Source organism: Tympanuchus pallidicinctus, unplaced genomic scaffold, assembly GCF_026119805.1.
Source record: "Tympanuchus pallidicinctus isolate F22 unplaced genomic scaffold, pur_lepc_1.0 scaffold7, whole genome shotgun sequence".
In the NCBI taxonomy this organism is placed as follows: domain Eukaryota; kingdom Metazoa; phylum Chordata; class Aves; order Galliformes; family Phasianidae; genus Tympanuchus; species Tympanuchus pallidicinctus.
The window spans coordinates 1,707,861-1,727,225 of record NW_026294791.1 but is presented as its reverse complement, the minus strand read 5'-3'; the positions used below and the strand labels follow the sequence as shown (position 1 = coordinate 1,727,225).

The 19,365-nt window shown below is 42.9% G+C and overlaps 1 protein-coding gene across 1 annotated transcript in view; it reads left to right on the top strand.

The window, feature by feature from the left end:
- The window catches only part of CACHD1 (cache domain containing 1), an 88,108-nt gene that overhangs the window by 43,742 nt on the left and 25,001 nt on the right, over positions 1 to 19,365 (top strand). The window contains exons 4-7 of the mRNA XM_052666839.1: positions 7,869 to 7,975; positions 13,925 to 14,051; positions 16,119 to 16,263; positions 17,518 to 17,734. Coding sequence (XP_052522799.1) covers positions 7,869 to 7,975; positions 13,925 to 14,051; positions 16,119 to 16,263; positions 17,518 to 17,734 — 596 coding nt within the window. The remainder of the gene's footprint in view (positions 1 to 7,868; positions 7,976 to 13,924; positions 14,052 to 16,118; positions 16,264 to 17,517; positions 17,735 to 19,365) is intronic.

Genomic DNA, 19,365 nt, shown 5'->3' with positions numbered 1-19,365 from the left:
GGCTGACTGTGCTGCTTCTGGTTGCTGTCCTGTATCCAACATACAGCAACCAAACTGGTGTATCTACCATCAATCGTCTACTTGTCCTCTCCACCGAGGTGGGCTTGTGCAGTGGCACTGTCTTGCTTTGGAAAATAGTGAAAATTAATAAAGTAAATATGGCAGATCTGTTCGATGAAGCAGTGCAGCTGGTGGCTGTTGAGCAGTTGTGTAAGTGATGCTTCCATAGGTCTTAATTCAGCGAACATTTAATCATATGCTTATGCTCATCTGGTTTACCAAAGCATTTTGGTTTGTGCTCTCATAAATGGAAATGAATCGTACAGTTAAGTATATATGCAAGTATTGCAAAGCAAGGGTGGATCTTTAGCTTTGCTGTTCTTTGCTTCAGGTACTACCGTTTGCATTTTCTATTCTAGTTAAGATTTGGAAATGAAGAAAACATAGTGGCAATGGAAGGAGAGACAATAGGTGAGAAAAGCAACCAGACGACATCATTTCAACAAGCACAGAAGCAGATGGCACTAATATTCCATACCCACTCTCACATATGGGCCATATTAGTGCCCATGAGGTCAGAGTGTGGCACCTTATGCCTCTTTCCATGGCTGTGGCCATGTGCAGAAGGATCCTGATGCCACTGAGATGAGTACAGCCTGTGGCATTGCTCCAGCCAGGCAGGGTTTACATGGGTAAAGTGCTCTGTGCTCCTAGCAAGGCAGATTGGTAAACTGATGGGAGATAAGGAGGATGGAAGTCAAGTGACGTGAATCTACTAATCCTTGAAGAAACTCCTTCTGGAAAGTAAGGCTTTGTGTTTCCTCACTAATAAAGGCTGCCAAAGAGGCTATGAAAACAGATCTCAGACAGTCTCCAGACATTCTATTAGGGTGGTCAAGACAATGTTTTAATTAAAGTATACGCATTTGTGTGCAGGACAGTATCTCCTGCTTGTCAACAGATGCTTCAGTCCCATGAAGGCCTTCACTGGGTTCACAGAATCGTAGAATAGCTTGTGTTGGAAGGGACTTAAAGCCCCTCCATCTCCAGCAGCTCAGGCTGCCCACAGCCCATCCATGGCGTCGGGCACCTCCAGGGATGGGGCACCCACAGCTCTGGGCAGCCTGTGCCCAGAGCCAATAAAAATTGTGTTGAGTTGGAAAGTAGTGAGTGGATCAAGTAGGTGAGTTATACTGAATTTTTGCAGCTGAAGGAAAATCGAACACTTTCCACACGGGGAAAAAAAAAAGTTAATTTGGTGGTATGTCATTCTGGAGTGGTCATCACCTGCCAGGTGTGCAGAACAGCCTTTTTGGGAGGAGTTGACTGCTGGCTGTCTCATATGGGAAGCTTTGGGAGGTGGGGTTGTGCAAGACCAGCTTCACCAGGTAGGGTAAAGGCACTGTTATACAACTGGCCTTGCAGGCACTGTTTGTGAGTACAGGTTTTATGCAGTTGGCATTCTCAGCATGTGAAAGCCCTGTGTAACTGCAGTGGGATGGCTTGCTCCCCTTTCCCCATCTCCCCCCCTGTTCCCCAAGCCCCCTCTCCCCCCCCCCCCAAAAAAAAAAAAAGAAAAAAAAAAAGCTATAGCTTCTTATTCACTTGCATTTGTTAGGGAATGTGCAGCTGCCTCTGCAGCTTTTCCACCACAAAGGCAGAGAGGACATTTTTGAAGGGAAGCAAAGTGTTCCTAAAGCAGGCCTCCTCCTCTCCTCCCCTGCCCCATTCTGGCTCCCAGTGCAGTCCTGGTACGTGCTGGGAATGTCCCCCCATCTCCTTGCCCCCTGAAAACAGAGGTGGGTTCCACTGCTGGAGTCTGTGGAAGATGGTCGCAGGTCTCCTGGAGATGCACATTGCTATGCAGCTAATGCTTTACTGCTAACGTATGTGTTTCGAGGCAGCTGGAAATCTGGTTTTGTTCCTCACTTAACAATGCTGATAAGTGCCCAAGGAATGCATTTTTATCTAAATTTATGAAAGGAGATGGGATGGAGGAATATTTGTTGGCAGCGCTGTGTTACGCACCCATAGCAGAGCTGTTTGAGTAAGTGAATTTACAAACCTATGTTTGAAAATCATTTACTCCCAGACTATGGTGCCGCCTTCAGAAGTGGTCTGGATTTTCCTTTTTAAACAGATGGTTAAATATTTGCTAATGCAGTTCAGTTTTATCGCAGCTCCTTCAGTGTTTATCTTTCCTCTCTGAGCAGTCAAGTGGGAGATAACGGGGATCCATTCAGTTGCTGCAATATCTTAAGAGCTGCACTTCTAGAGCAGAAGTGGGTGGGCCACGCTAAGGGGAATTTAAGATGCATTTCCTCTTCTTATGGAGTGTCTGCAGTAGTGAGTGTGGGTTTCTAGAAGATGCAAGCAGCATGCAAGAGGCCAGTTGTGGCACCTTGTTTTGTTCTAGAACTGCAGCAGGAAATTGTTTAGGAAATGGCTGAATGCTCTTTACATACAAATATACTTGGACTTTTGCAAGCAAGACGTGAAGTAATCAGAGCAACTTCTGTGCCTTGCCTTAAGAAATTGGTAAACGGAGTCATCAACAGCTTGTTAATGAAACTGATCATAGAAAAACTGTTTTTCCAACATTCTGTTTATGTGGTTCCTCCTGTACCTAAGGATTTAAGCACACAGAATATGAGTGAAGACCTTTTCCTACTGTCAGGAAGATGTGCTTAGCTGAGAATCTAAAACGAAATGCCAAATTTTCATTGAACTTCCACTGTTCCATTTGCATACTAAAATTGTCCTGAAATTGGCATGGGTGGAACAGGACAGAACAAAATGTGTTTCAGAACAATTGAGAGTCACTGCTCGAATGTCATTTCTGTGCACTGCTCCCTTATTTGTCCCCAGACTGAAGCTGTGCAAAAGAGGCTGATTTACACTGCAAATTCAGGCCAAACAAAATCCAATTGGAGCTCACTTGAACGCTGTTTTGATGTAAGATTCAAAGCTCCTGCAAATTTATTTTATCTTCTGCATTTGCTGATCTCCTGCTTGTAAATCCTGTTGAAGGAGAATAAAAATGAGTGCAGCCTGATGGGAATTAAATGTCTGAAGTTCAAAGCAGTTTGCACATCAGAGCAAACGTCAATCAAATGAACATCTTGCAAGCCAGGCAGGGAGTGCGTTTCTCCATGGGGAAGAGATCAAAGTGGGAGTCGCTGCTCTGTTTGCTCCCTCGGGATGCAGTTTCGATCGGTTGTTCATTAAAGTGAATCCAGAAGGAAGGGATTTTTAGGAAGGGAGGGGGTGGGGGAACGGGGCTGGTCTTGAAACTGAATTTCAGCCAATGTTTTGGGGTTTTTTTTTCCTCTTGTTTGAGTAAGTACAAAAACTAATTGCATCTAAACATAGCATTGTGAGTTCTTATTTTTCTTTTTTTTCTGGTAAGGATTTTGGAGGATGTCCATAAGGGTTGGCTGTGCCACCGAGCTTTGGAGCCAAATTCCAAAAGCAGCCTCGGTCAGCCAGCTCAGTTCTTCTCTTTGCCCAATCTGTTGTCTTTTCTGCTGGCAGAAGTGGGAAATGCTGTTAAAAAAACCTCAGCCTTCCTCATGCAGGGATCAGCACTTGCCTGAAAATCCTGAAATACAAAGCTGAAATAATTTCTTCCAGAATGAATAACGTGAACAACTCTGGAAAATGTGCCATGTCCATACGCTGTATGGAACTTGTATACAAACTGTAGGAAAGGTACAGCCAAGGAAAGCAGTGGTGGCTGCAAACACCCATTGCAGTGCTGAGGCTTTGGGTTTAATTGCTGCTTTAATGTTGATGATCACCAGACTGTTTGACAGCACATAACTGAAACAGCTGAGAGCAGCCGTAAGAAGCATGCGGGAAATTCTCCGCTGTGATTAAAATGAGGGTGAATGTTGATGTGTCAGCTTGCCTCAGTGCTGCCTCTCCAGGTTCTGTTCTGGGCTTCCTGAGCCATCCACACCTGTGCCAGGAGCTGCTCTCTTTCCTCTGGGTCCCTGTGTCACAGAGCTGGCTGTGTCCAGCACGATGCAAACCAAGGCATTCCAAGGTGAGCTGTGCTCAACTGCAGCTGGCAAGCAGATACCTGCTCAGCTCAGAGCTGGGGATGACAGCTCTGTCTGAGGGCTGCTGTTTAATTCATGGCCTTATAAAAAATTCCTCTGCTGCCTGTTTTATTTATACTGCTTTCCCCTTAACTTTATTCTCCTTTTGCTACGTGTATGCTGTAGTAGGAGAAAGGAGGGCTGACCTAGGCTGCAGGACTTCTTTGCTTTCTTTTCCCAGCTGTGCTGCTGATCATTTAGGTATCTGTCCCTTCTTTGTCCTGATGGGCAACAGAATACTCACCAACAAAAGCGAAGGGACTTGCCTGTGTCCATTCTTGCACTGAAGTGCTTTGGCATGCTCTAGTAAGAGGAGCAATGCAAACAGGCTGAGGCAGGGCAGCGAGAGATGGCGGTGGCCATGGCTGAGGGCACAGCTGGGGTCACTTATGTTTTTGCCTTCCCTGAAGTGGGCCAGAAATGGACCTGATGGTCATCTGCTCGAAACCCTAAGATCTGCCACGAGGGAGTGATGTGAAATGCAGCTCAGCATCTTTCAGGGGTGAGGAAACGATGGAGCAAAACAGTCAACGTTTTAAACCCAGAGAGATGCAACCCCCCCCATGGGCAGCTGGCAGCCAGTAGAGTGAGTGGTGTGAGAGTTGCATGGCACGAGGCAAGCGCCGTTCTGAGCGAGTGTGAGAGGTGATTTGGGCAAAATGTAATGTAAGGGCAGAGGAAAATTCCAGGTGATTCTGAATTAAAACTCAGCATTTATCGAGACGTGGATAATGTTATTTGCTAATGAGGTATCCTGTTGCTGTCGCTAATAGGTTTTGATGGGAGCACTGGGGCAATTAGCTAACATCCTGAAAAGTCATTATCCTTCCCTAAGTGTTTGTCTAAGGGTATCCCTTGGAAATATTTCTCTAGCACTGAGATGTGTAATTTGCAGTCTCTAGCTCTTCCCCAGCTCGTTTTGCTCAGAGATAAACATGTACTATGTGAGACCCATCCTTTGCTAATTAATCTCAATCCTAAGATTCGTTATCCAACAAAAGAATGAGCACCATTTCTGCTCGCTGGGTAGGAGCAGTTTGTGTGCACTGATGTGGCTGTCGAAGGACCGAGGTGTAGGAAATATTGCAAAGAGAGGAGAGAGAATCCATGTGTGTCCCACTGCTCTGAGACTCCCTCTGTGCTTTCTGTATTGAAGTAAGAGAAGAAAAAAGCAAAACTGTTCACTCTGTGTGTATCTGTATCTATACGGTGATTTTCAATGTTAAAAAATGTATCTTTTCAGTATTTTATATGTTAGAGCTACGTTTAAACTGTTGCAATTCTAAATAATTCTTAAAGGATTGCCTGTATGGAGGGCACTTAATTACATCCATCTCACTTTCCCTTTCTTTTAAGTCTTTTGAGTTTGAGAGGAGGTCATGGAGCATTGGTGCCTCAGTTGGGCACTGACTCATTCATCACTTTTACAACTAACATAATTGCATTAAAACATATACAGTGTTTATGAATATTGATGAAAAGACTTCACCGCATGCTTAAGGAGACACTGTTTTCATTGATGCTTCTATGCTACAGTGAAGGCACTAAGAAGGTAACAAATAGTAATCAATAATGATTTTTTTTCCCCTGCATATTCAAAAATTAAATTTGATTAGGTTTTTGAAAAGAGCCTCTACTGTCACGAGCTTGAACAGTGTAATAAGACTGGGCTTCTTGTGCCTCTGCAGCATGGCATCTAACCTGATGCAAAGGCCAAAGAAGTGTCTGTGGTTTTGTTGTGTGTTTGCATAAAGGACTGGTTATTTGTGAATCAGGAAATCATTCAGGAGTGCACTGCTAAGCTCTCAGGAAATGACTCCTCCACTTGAAGAGCACACTTCTGAACATGGGGAAGGCTGTGGGGCACTGTTTGCTTGGAAGCTAAGCCTCTGCTTTAAGCAAAAAATGCAACCCAGCCTTCAGTGTGACTGTGCTGGCATGAGTGGGGTGCAGGATGCCAACCTGCAGTCTCTGCAGGCTCCTGTGCCTGCTGCAGCAGTGCTTGTTTGGCTTTGTGATACCAACATTTCTGCGAGTGGACCCACTTATATATGGAAGTGGTGATCTTAAGCCTACTAACAAGGACTTTTCCTCAGTCTTCACAGATCTCCTCTAAGGTTCTTCTGTGTCCCACATCTGAGTATCCCGTAACCAAGAGATGGGCTCACAGCTGGTCCTCTGTCTGGCTGACCTGGGGCAGCTGCTTCATTCCTTTAGGAGGAAAGGGCTTTGAACAACAGGACTGAAAGAAAAGATACTGGAGTAGGAGGGATTTAGTTTGCTTTAAAAGACTTGCTTCCTGCAGTCAGAACATGACATTTCCTTGCAGTAAACAGTTCCATCTGTCTGTGGCCTCAGTTTTTGTTTCTGTTAAATGTTGTTTTAATGGGATGATTTAGAAGCACGTTGTTTTATTATCTGTTTGTGTCTAGGAAGCCCACCAAGTGCCCTACAAGGACAGAATGAGGCAATCCATCTTGCAGTGTTTTCCCTGGGCTCCACACTTGGTGCAGCTTTTTGGGTTTCAATTTCTGAATTACAATTTCCAGCCATAAGAATGGTGTTTGTTTTCTTTATTTCCTCCCAAGATTTTGGGCTTCCATTCTGTTACAGCACATGGGTGTGTGTGTTTGGAGACATGCTTATATGTACGTGTGCATGCGTGTGAAAAAGTATAACTGGTTAAAGATCTACGTGCAGTTGGCAATAAGCAACTAAATGAAGAACGTTTAGCGTGTCTTCAATGTGTATTGCTTGGAGCTGAAGTGAAAGCATTCAGGTGGTGCTGGCTGAGGGCTGTGTGCACATATGTAAGTTATTGAGGTGCCATTAGTATGAATCAAGTTGTTCAGGATCTTTTGATGTAGATTTATTTTATCATTTGCCATTGTAGTCTTGAAAGCACTGAACAAACTCTGGCTCTGCCCATTTTCTCCCCATGACTTGCTTGGTAACAGCAAGCATTGCAGCAAGGCTCCTCACCCAGAATGTGATCTTCTGCAGGCCTCGCCTGCAGTTTCTTGGGTCATTGCTCAGAAATAAATTGATGGTAGAAGAACCTTTCAGAGGAGGCAGATAGTTTCTGAAGCCCCAGAATAATAGCTGAAAGTCAAATGGCATCAAGTGCTCGAGATCACAAAGATATTCACGAGTAAAATCAGCCTATGTAAATGGTGCGAAACTAGCTTTAAGTCTTTGAGAGCTTCAGAAATGTTTATAGTTACTTAGAACCCTTCAGTGTTAGTACACAAAAAGTGCAATTAGTGTTGCTCTGACTCCTAGATTTTTTTCCTAAGGGCTCAAAGAAGAAATCCTTTCCTTCCAAGATACTTGGTATACTTTTTTATAAGGTGAATGAGGAAATATTCATACTGGTGAAGGTTCAACTACAGGAGGAAACTACAGGAAATCTAGGCTGATGGCATGCCTAGGTGCTGTGCATGTATCCCAAGCTGGAACCTCTACTAATCTAGATGAAAGAGCTCAGTTTCTCATGATCATTGCTTCCAAGTAACACTGCAAGGAAAAAAATGCAACCTACTGTGGTAGAGAGCAGATGCAGTCCAACTGCGATGAGTTTTCAATCCCCTGGTTTTGGGTTTCACAGTTTTTCAAGGGCCCTTAAAATATGTGTAATGTTGGAGTTCCTAAACTAATAATTATTTCTCACTGGGCCTTCAAAAATATTTATGTCCACTGCAAATGCTGTGTATGTTTAGTAGGTGATGTCAGATTGCTCTGCTAATTTTGCTGTTGTCGTTGCAGATTCGATGGCAATTTTAACACCAACGTTTCTAGGACAATTAGCTGTGATAGACTGTCCACCACTGTCAACAGCAGAGCCTTCAATCCTGGACGTGATTTAAATTCTGGTAAGTAGTGGAGTTTGGGTTATTTTCCTTCTGTTATAGATTTTTTCCACTGGACTGTAACATTCCCTTGGCACAGGGAATTAGCACTGATTGCCATAGCAACGAGCTTTTATTTCTCCTTGCAACTGTCACAATGCTCTTAATTTGAGATTGCATGATTGAAAGATGATACCTAAAGTAATGCCCTTAGCCTTAAGTACTATATAGAAATGTCATGAAGATTTGATTTCAGCCTACCGTGGATAATTTTGTTGTGCTTTATGCACTTTTTTCTTCTTTTTTTTCTCCTTCCAAGGTACTTTCCTTCCTAGGCATGTCTGCTTTGGCATCAATAGTGTCAGCTCCTGATGAGGCCAAACACAGAAGTTTCTCTGATCTTCTTAGCCCAGTCCAGCTAATGTGAGACTGTGTTTGCAAAAGCTGCAGAATATAGGAACATTCTGAAATATTCCCTTTTTCTTTGTCTTCTCAGAGCTTTTCTGCCTTCATTGTCAACTCATTCATTGCCTTGACACACTCTAAGAGCTAGGAGTGTGCTTTAGAACCAAATGCATGTGATTTATCCCTGAGCAATTAAGCTTTTTGTTTCTCCAGTGTGCCACAGATTTGTTTATTTTTCTTTATTTTTTTTTAATGTGATCAACTTTCATTAATACATGGCTTTCAGGTTCCTTAGTAGTGATTTTGTCTAGCTGTTGTATCTTGCTCCTCAGCTTTTTATGATGATAGTGCTGTAAATTAGAAAATACTATAGATTTGGGTTGTAGATGTCATTTGGTTGTGTTGTTGGGTTTGGTTGTCTTTATTTTCCAAAAAGAAAAGCCAAACCCAAGCAGTTCCCCCAGGTTCCTTTCCATCTTGTGCACTGTACAGCACATCTTTGCTGGGCAAACAAGCTGATTTCCTGGTATGTTTCATCACCATCATTTTTGTGGTGCTTTCTATCCTGCAGTTATGCACACTAGCTGCTTTCATTTTAGCAGCTCTCGAACTCAGCCTCTGGTGGGATCTTTTCTACTGTCAGAGGATGCCCTTAAGAGAAAAATGCAATGGAAAGACTGAAATTGAGCAGCAAGAGGTTTCTTTGAGAACTGGCAGCTGATGGGTACACACGTAGTGAAACCGAGGTTTGCTGTAGGTGAGCTGCAAGCAATGAGTCCTCAGTCCTCTCCTCTAATGTTTTTTAGAAGCACCAACTTTTTGGCTCGTGGTGCAGTTCTGTAGTACCATTTACCTCAGAGGATGCACACAGGAGAGAGCACTTTGTGCAGGAGCTGTTTCTGAATGAAGCTATGTAAATGTATTTGTTATTTCTAAACTAAAACTCACCTTGACAGAGAGTGAAGGTCAAGCAACAGAGGGTTTCCCTGATTTTTCCTGCTCCTCTCTTCAGTGTCCCCATGCAGTGCAAGGAGAATATCTGTTGCACTTTGAATCCAGACTCTAGCTGAAGTATTTCCCTGCACTGAGAAGCCTCCTAGGAGCTGCTGGTGCTTCAGGTTGTTTCACTTTGCTCATTCAGACTTTAGGCAGGCTGGGCAGCCACAACTTCCCCCAGATTGTGCCATGCTGGCTCTTCCCCTGGAACCCCACACTGGTCAGCCATGTAGAGAAAAGGTTTGAAAGCCCTCTGTTCCCCCAGTTCCAAAAGCAGGATCTCCTGTGCTCTCCTCTGCCCACGGTTCCCATAACCAGGCTGGCCAGTCCATCTTCCAGCTTGTCTTCCTGAATGGGCTGATCAGTTCATTCTCAATGTAAAACAATTCCCATGGGTATCTCTCTTTCCCTGCCTAAGTTTTGCCTACGAAATAATCTGTCCTATAAAAAGCTCTCGGTCAAACATAAATTTAAACTCAGCTGTGCTTGGCCTCAATCTCAGTTCTTTAAATGTTAATCTTGGCTGGCTCCGTGCACAATGTAAGAAAGTGGGGTTGGAGTGGGGAACTTGTAGATGTTGGAAGGAAATGGAATCTGCACCGCAGGCTCCAGGCAAGCCACAAGACCCAAGCCTTGGAGAGCCCTTGGTGCAGACAGCATGCTTGGTTTCTAGGCAGAACCGTTTGTTAAAAAGGGTAAGTGTAGCTCAGGGAACTTTCAACTGTGAGGAATTTTGTAATTTTTTGTGCAATTTTTCTCTTTTGGAATTTTATACCATAGGAAATATAACCGTAGGGGAAGGGAAGAAAAAAATAGATGCATTTTTTGCAGCCCTTAAGTGGCAAAAGCAGGATTTCATCTTTTCTTGAGGTGGAGTTTTCTTGTTTTTGTTTTTTGTTTGGTCTTGTTAGTCTTGGAAACGGTTTGTTTTATGTTGGCTTGAGTTTTCCGTTTGGATTACTTTGTAGCCATTACTACAAGACAGATAAGGAGAGAGTTTTTATTCTGCAGATGGAATCTCAGGCTTCAGTCAGTTAGATGAAGAGATCTGTCCTCACCATATGAATAGTCCTGTACTTATTAAACGACAAACTTGTGCCCAGCACCAGTGCTTTGTGTTATCAGATTCCTCGTTCCTTATCTTTCTGGATAAACAGAGAACCAGTAAATCTTTCACGTTCTCAGCCTCCAAAATACCCAAATGTCTGTTTCAAATCAAGCAGCATTAGCAGAATGCTCTTCCCCAGGAAGATGGGATGGGACCAGGTCTGTGTTCAAGGCTTCGTTGTCACATCCCACCTGTGACACTTGGTCAGTCAAAACATGGAGTGCTGTGGTCGTGCTCCTTCATGGAATATATATATATATATACTTGGAAATGATAGGCAGGGTGGGTGAAAGCAGTTGGGCTAGCACCATCTCTAAAGACTTCCCATCTGCTCAAGTCCTTTTAAGCTAGACAGCCTCTGAATGAAGGGTTTGTTACCTCTTTGCCCTTCAGAGCCAAAACAGCTCCCCAAGAGTGAGCTTCAGGCTGGGCTCGTGCCATCAGCAGAATTTTAATTGGATCTTTTGTTTCTGGTGAGAGCACATGAGCCAGAGCACAGTTAGAGTCAGAAAATCCTGGATCAGGCGTGTGAGTCTGGAGAATTAGGGTACGAGTATAAAATAAGCATGTTTGCTGTCTGCTGTTGTTTCTGAGGAGCGTTAAAATATCTTCAGAGCTGTTATTTTTAATGGAGGTTTCTCCCAGAAAGGATTGCACTGCTCTGAAAATTCATCTTTTTTTTTTCTTTTTATTTGCATGGTGGGAACCTGAAGGCTACAGCTCCATAAATGTAATGGTGAAGAAGAGGACTAAGAAACTCCTTTATAATGAGCAATTATGTTCAGCAGTTCCTTCTTTTTTTTTTTCCTTCCTTTTTTTTTTAATGCTGTTTGTGCTTCTCTTTGAAGATTAATTAGTTAATGATTTGACTATCCTTTGAAGATGTAAAGTGGTATCTAGAAGTGCTAAGTGTTATCATATCGCATTCCCTTTGAAGTTTTATAAACTATCACACAGGACTTTCTTTCTAAAAGTCCTTTTTGCCTTCTTAGATATTTATAATTAGAGAGAACGACGATTCAAATGCTCTCATGCTAACAATCCCCAACTGCTTCTGGCTGCAGCAGTTTGGGCTCAGCTGGTGCCTGATGGTGGTGGAGGAGCAGTGGCTTTGCAGCAGTTTGGAGCTGCTGGGCACGTGTATCCCCAGGCTGTGCACCCAGATATGGGTACCACTGACCTCTTTACGTTTAGACTTAGATTCTGACTTACTCCAAGCAGTGTGATATCGAGGTTGGGCCTTGATTTAGTTCAGTTTAGAAGTGAACAAATTATTGAGTGGAATCAGCAGCACCAAACAGTTTGTAATTAGTGGTACGGCAGGGTGATGAGTAGCTGGTTGCATTTGCCAGAATGACTTGAAAGTGCCTGAAAATGAGAAAGTAGGTGATTGGTGTTTGGATTGAAATGGGAGCCACGGGTCTTAGCAAGTAAATGGCAGCCTAGGAAATGAGCAGCAATGTAGTGCCTGGTGCATGTATCTGCTAGTGCTGCCACAGAGGTCATTTGGGCACAGTTAGCCTCTGGCCATACATACATACATAGATAGCTTTGTATATACGTGTGTATCTGTCCATCTGTATAAGCCAAGATTTTGATGCTTTTTAAGCAGTTGGGTTTGTTTGGTTTGTTTCCCCACTTGAAGTGTTATCTTTCAGCTTGATAAAAGGTCATCAAATACTTTCCTGGGTCCCCACAGCCATGGCCATGCATCGTGTTCCTGTCTGGGTTGGCACACTGTTGAGGCATTCAGAAGTGATTGGTAGGTTTTTGCTGGCAAGATTTTGGGAGGAGAATACAGCAGGTGCTGGGGAGGGAGCTGAGGAGAGGAATTTCTGGAAGGCCTAGAGATAAAAGCTAGAAACTGTGCATGGTTTAGATTTATTTCATTTGTAATGAAAAGTAATTTCTTTTCCGAAGTTTCCATTTTGGCAAAAATAAATTTTCACATTGCTGTTCCCTGCTGTGCAAAACTGCTCATCTGTGACCAAAGGAGCCTGCTTTTTTGCAAAGCAGAAATGGCACTGATAAACTTGCTTCATCTCATGCCTGAAGCCAAAACCAGGACTTCAGCATAGTGAGAGCTTGAGTGAAACAAATGGTATTTGCAAATTGGTTGGACTTGTGCTTGCAGGATCACGGGTGCAATGCATGGAAGGGGGAACTTCTTTACCAAGAGAGTGGTGAGGTGCTGGAACAGCTGCCCAGAGAGGCTGTGATGCCCCGTCCATCCCTGGAGGTGTTCAAGGCCAGGTTGCATGGGGCCCTGGGCAGCCTGGGCTGCTGTGAAATGGGGAGGTTGGTGGCCCTGCGTGTGGCAGTGGGGGGATTGGAGCTTCAGGATGCTTGGGGTCCCTTCCAACCTGGGCCATTCTATGAAGTTCTTGAGAAAAGCAGTGCACACTCTTAAGCATCACCAGGTTGATGTTACCTCCGCTCAGGGCAGAGAGAAATGAGCACAGGCATCTGTGTGGGAAGCAGATGCCATGTTCTTCTGTTCCTTCCTTGGTTCTCTTCTTCATCTCATCCCATCCTGCAGCTTCTTCTTTGAAGCAGGGATTGGACAAAGCTGCTGTCACTGGGACTGCTGGGCACTGTGGAAATATAAACAGCTGCAGCAGAAGAGGGGGAACAAAGATAGTGGTTTTTACAGGGTAATTACTCTGAGCTGAATGCTGGGAGAGCATCGTGGCTGCAGCCAGTCTGGGAAACTTGAGAAAGTGCTAAACTGCTGTGGATGTGAAACTGAGGCTTCTCAGGTATTTTGTTGTAGGGGGATTTGGCTGAGGCTTGACATGTGCCCTGCAATGATTTCCAATCCCAATATTGGGGTATTTGATATGATTTGAATGAGATCCAGGAGATGAAGCTGTGTATGATTATTTTTGGCCTCCCTCCAAGGAGGAATACTAAAAGCAAGATGCTCAATAGAAGGTACAGAACTGTACATCACATGCTTCATGTAGACATGTTTTTTAACAGATGCCAGAATAGGTAATATTAATAGATGAGGTTACTGAGGTGTAAGCAGCAAAACCTATTTTATATTTTGTGGTTACCTCAGTGTAATAAATGTATAATTTTTTTAACAGCATTTTTTTTAACAGTTTTTTTTAATCTTTATTAAAACTCGGTTGGGTTTATCATTGTGTGTGCATATATAATACAGTTGCTTTAATCTCTTCCTTCCTTTCTCCTGCCTTGGCTTCTTCAGTCTTGGTTGTACTTCAGAGATTCAGAAATGTCATCCTATGAACTCGTATCTATTGTGTCTCCTGTTAGGTTTCTAAAGGACTTGAACAGTTTGTGAAGCATATATGAAGCTCTGGCCATCAGCTGCAGCTGCCTGTGGTTGGCCTTGGGTCCCTGCTTCTTTTTTGAGTAGCTATGAGGTGTTGTTTGTTCATTATGTCTCCAAGTCTCATCTCCATTTGTAACCCCACTTTTTCCTGTCCAACTTTCAGTTCTTGCTGATAATCTGAAGTCAAACCCGGGGATCAAATGGCAATATTTCAGCTCAGAAGAAGGCATTTTCACCGTTTTCCCAGCCCACAAGTTCCGGTGCAAAGGCAGCTATGAACACCGCAGCAGGTATGATGTGACCCCTCCCTTTTAGTGGACACAGCATCCCTCAAACAACCTCCAGTGTTTTGCTTTTCCAAGCCGGCAGCGTTTAATGACCAGCTTCTATTGGAGTACCTCAGGTTTTCTTAGGTTTGTTTTCATTTTTAAGAAATTGAAGTGAAATAAAATTGCATCCAAGTTCCTCATGTCTCCCAAATCAAATAAGTTGTAAGTAGCAGTAATCTGTAAACTGTTGGTCAGCCCACAGGCAAGATTTGATTTGTGTTTGGCTCATATTCGGTCCCTATTAACAAAGTAATAAGCACACAGTGTACTGATTGGGCAGGCACGTCGCTTTGGGAAAGGGTGCTGGAAGGGTGACAGCTTGGAAAGGCTGTGGGCAGGAGCACTTCTGCAGTCTGCACCATTATGGGCAGCTGGGAAGCAGCAATAGTGAACGTTTTCTGTTTCCACTCAGAAAATTGTAGGAAAAAAGGATTGAGTGGTGACGTGGTTTTCCTGCTCAGGGTAATAGCCTGCCTGCTCTGTAAGCCTGCAGCAAAGCGGTTGTGGTTTGGTATTTCTCCCCTGGCCTTTGCTGCCAGTATTATGCGTATGGATCAAGTGGATTCTTCTGAGAAAGTCAGAAGAGAAAGCTTTAGTTACTGCTAGGTCACTCATTAGTTAATTACACCAGTTAATCAGTCTGTGCGGAGCATTAACCCATTCCAGTACATTTCCACACAGCTGAATGCACAGAGAGCAAGCAGTGCTTGCGTTTGAGCAACCAAATGTTTACGAGTTCTATCTGCTGTGTATCATCAAAGTTTGAAGCTTGGGCTTGACTAAATTTGCCCTGGTCTTGGAAAGGTGTGATCTGAGGACGTGAGAGCTGGGAATACCCAAATCTCTGTCAGAATTTTGACACTAAAACCATTGGTGATTTCATGCAAGTCGCCTAATTGTGCACTTAGTTTCTCCATTTACCTAAGAGGGTAGTTTGGACAGATTAATTAGTTAATGCTGAGTACTTTGAAGATCAAACATGCTATTTAAGTTCTAGGTATTAGGACCAGTGAAGAGCTGCAGGCTGTTCTGCAATTTAGAACTGATTTGTGCCAGCTATTTGCTGCAGTGACTTGTCTAAAACATTCTGCATTTCCTTGACTGTTTAATAAGATTTCAGTGGCTTTGATAGAATAAAAACAGAGCCCAGAACACTTGACTGTAAGTAGGTTTGGGTCTGGGCTTAAGAAGGAAGAGAGTTCTGTCTTTTCCTCTCTCTTCTTGGTGAAGTTCCTCCTAATTTGTTCCATGTTGAAACCTTGGCAGTAGAGCTTGTGAAATCTTTCACACATACCTCACAGTACTGGACTACATCTGAGTGCTGCTTCACTACAACTGTGGTTTTTTGATGTTAGCACAAATAGATGCATGCAGCACTGAGAGCCCTGACCAGGGGTGAGGCAGATGGACCCATGTGGTTCAGACTGCACAGGCCTGAGGGGTTGTGGAGCATAGCCCACAATTCTTGGTGTGAAACCCTTCAGGGCACCAAGAGAAAACCCTTTCTTGGCCAGAAGCCTTCTCTTATTAAAATAAACCAAGCTCTCTATGCTAATACAGCTCTACGTGGGCACACAGGTTTTTACTTGTCACATTACCAGCAAATACCAACCATTGCACTTACTTTCTGATGGGAGTAATATTCCTGGCACCCAGTGTTTATCATTAAGCAGTTCTTGCTTGCCATGCATAGTCCAAAGCCTGGTGTAAGTTCTGCAAACAGGGATCCCAAATATTAGGCTGCTTCAGCAAAGTTGTTTATTTCTAGCTGAAAGCAACTGCTGTGATACAGGGAGAAGGATCTGACACAGGCTTGGATTAAAAACAAAAGGGAGTGGGAATGAGGGCATTTTCTTTGGGTTCAGGTCCTCTGCTGGTCTCTTCTCGTAGAAACTTCCATAAAATTCAGAGTTCCTTTTGAATTTTATTATTTCTTCCTGGGGGTTTCAATTCTTGACCATTTTACTTACAAGCATTTCAGTGGGAATGATGACTCATGCCATTGGTTTGCATTCCATTCTCCTTCAGGCCTGTCTATGTTTCTACTGTTCGACCTCAATCCAAGCATATTGTTGTCATTGTGGATCATGGAGCTTCAGTCACAGAAACACAGCTTCAGATTGCCAAAGATGCTGCTCAGGTCATTCTGAGCTCTATAGATGAACACGATAAGGTGAGCTTTCTGTATGCAATGACTGTATTTTCTTTGGGTTTTTTTTGAACTGTGCTTGATCTCTTCAGCCAAAGCACTATTTTTAGCTTGTGGTCCACTGACTCGTGGAGATCTGTGGTCTACCTCCAATGAGTGAAGAAGACTTGAACTCGTGTTTGGAAGTCTGTGTTATTATGGCAGAAGCATTTGGGCATCTTGAGGTGAAAAAAGGGAAAACCACTGATCTAAGGGAAAATCTTGTTTCTGAGTAATCCTTAAATGCTCATTTGTCTTGGCACAGACTTTAGGCACTGGTCAGCAGTGTGATACAGTGTGAAATTAGGAGAACCACACTCTGAGCTTGATGACTTCTGAAGTATGAGATTGCTTTGAGTAGCTCATTTTTGCCTCTGTGGCTGTCTTCTTGCATGGAGGAAATGGAAAAGATTTATTCTGCTGTTACACTGGAGTGATCTGAAACATATGTTAAAATGTTTGGAAGATACCCAGAATATAGTATAAAAATGCTTATAGTTTAGCAGAATTAATAGCACTTAAATGTAAGTGTCAAACATGCTTGTCTGAGTATAGACCTCCAGTGAAGAAAATGAATTTGAGAGAGAGATTACTTGGTCAGTAGCTCAGTGGTTATGAAACCTGTTATACGAGTAAATAATTACTGCTTTATTCTATGACTTTCTTGCATCAGTCATAATTTATAATGAAGTATGCCACTCAGTTAATAAGACTGGTATGTTGAACGTATATCAATGCAAATGTTGCCACTGCGTGCCATTACTTATTTACAGAATTAAAAGTGATGGTGGATTGGGCTTGCTTTGATTGAAACATTAAAAAGCCGTAACGCTTCTGCTGTGAAAACTTCCTTGGGGGTTTTCTTTTTTTCATTTTCTGTGTGCCCTCCACTTCTCCAAAGGAGCCCAAGGATACTGGAAATGCTGTCTGCTAGTTTTGTGTTCAGATACCTCCAGTCTGTGGAGTTTTCTGCCCAGAACAGTGTAGTAGCTATTATGTGTGAGCAGTGTGAAGCTGACTTCATCTGGGAAACAAAGACTGAAGTCTCTTTTTCTAGAAATCACCATAAGTCTAATCCTTTTCAAATCTGATGGATTTATGCCTCGAGCATTTATTTCTTAACAATTGAATTTTAAATCCACAGAATCTCTTCAGTTGGCTTATCATTGTGTTTTCTATATTGGTTCATAAAGAATTATAATTGGTAAGATAATCCAATATAGTTTCTTCTCTTTCAAGATCTCTGTGTTAACCGTGGCAGACACAGTAAGAACCTGCTCACTGGATCAGTGCTATAAGACGTTTCTGTCTCCTGCCACCAGTGAGACAAAAAGGAAGATGTCCACCTTCGTTAGCAGTATAAAGTCATCTGACAGCCCCACGCAGCATGCAATAGGATTTCAAAAGGCTTTCCAGCTGATACGAAATACAAACAATGGCACGAAACTCCAAGGAAGTAAGTCTCTTCTGTAATCCTCTTTAAAATTTCAGCTTCTCACTTTGACAGAGGCCAAAGGAGTGTAGTGTCTCAAATGTCCAAACATTTAAAAAAAAAAAAAAAGCTCATGTTTTGATTAAATAGCATTAACTTGATTCAAAATCTGCACAGGTGACTGTGGAATGTGGCCATTCCCTTTTGATTTATTCTACTTGCTGACTTTCCTTTCTTTTGAACTATTATATGAAATTGCAATAGCTGAGTTACTTGCTAGAGTTGTGCAGAGGGGTCCTTTAAATGAAAATGGCTGTTGCTGCAGGGTCATTGACAGGTTGCTAAAATGTAGGTGTAGGGGTAGCTCCCTAACTGGAATCCTTGGGAAGTCATCCTTGCTACTTAGGGAACTTAGGTTGCTAAGGGAAAAGGATTTCCTTGAGAATGCCAATTATGGGTGATATTTTATGGGATCTGAGGTTGGCTGGGTACATTTTCCTTCATCTAAGAATATCCTTCTGAATTTTGCAGCATGCATTATGGGTTTTCTCCTTCCCATTTCCAAGCATGGGGTTTTTTATGTGTTTTTGTTGTAATGAGGATGTGGTGAAAGATGTGGAAAAGATGGATATGAAATGGAGTGGCGCATTTTTTGCTTGCCAGGAAGCAGAGGAAAGCAAGTTCTTAAAGTTGTGCTCCAAGTGCTGGAGCCCAGTAACACTGCCAGTGCTGTGGCAGGGTGGAGAGAAAGCAGGCTGATCTTTATCATTTCAGTCAATTCATTTCTGTAATGCAGATCCCATAGCTTGGTGCTGTGACTGCTCAGATGGTTGCAGATTTGTCATTGTCCTGGAGGGCCCTGGCTCAGACTGCAGTGCAGAATATAACAAAGTTAAAAAGAAAAGCCCAGGAATTAAAGTGCTTTTGAAAGACTGGGGGAATGCGCTCCTCTTTCAGGTCCCTTTCCCTCAGTTTATAAGATGGTTCTTCCTATTAAAGGTTTGTTCAATTTCTGAGCTTTAGGCCACAGATAAAATGAAATGTTTATCTGTCTGTACATTGCTTAGCTGAAAGACAGGGTTGTCAGGGGCAGGTTTTTGCCATCCTCTGGCAAAATGATGAAAGGGGTGCGACTTTCTAGAGGGAAAAAAAATCCATTGCTGCTGAAGCTGGCTGGGATAAGATGTGTTAGTCATGGGTGGTTATTCCAAGAACATCAGCTGTGCAGTCTTACAACATCCTCCTACATACCTTTTCTGTTTGGCATTGTGTGTTAGGATTAGAAGGTTTCGGTGTGTTCTTCACTGATGTGGAAAAAAGAACAAGCACATTTTGCCCAGGTTTCGTGTAGAACAATTATTTGGGGGCACACGTATGTGAAGCTAAAATACAAGGCAAATGGCTTTGTGTTTTCTGTTAAGATTGAAGGGTTCGAAAGACCTAATGTGTATAATCAAGCTTCAGAATTCACCGAGCGAGACGCAATAAATTGCAGAAGAGGATGTTAATAAACCATAACATCTTCTTAAAGTAATCTTTTCATCTTAAAAAAACAAAAACACAACATAAAACAAAAAAACAAGTAGAAAAAAGTATTATTCATATTACTGTTAATTTTCTCACATCCTGTTCCCAGAGAACAATGTGTGGGTGTG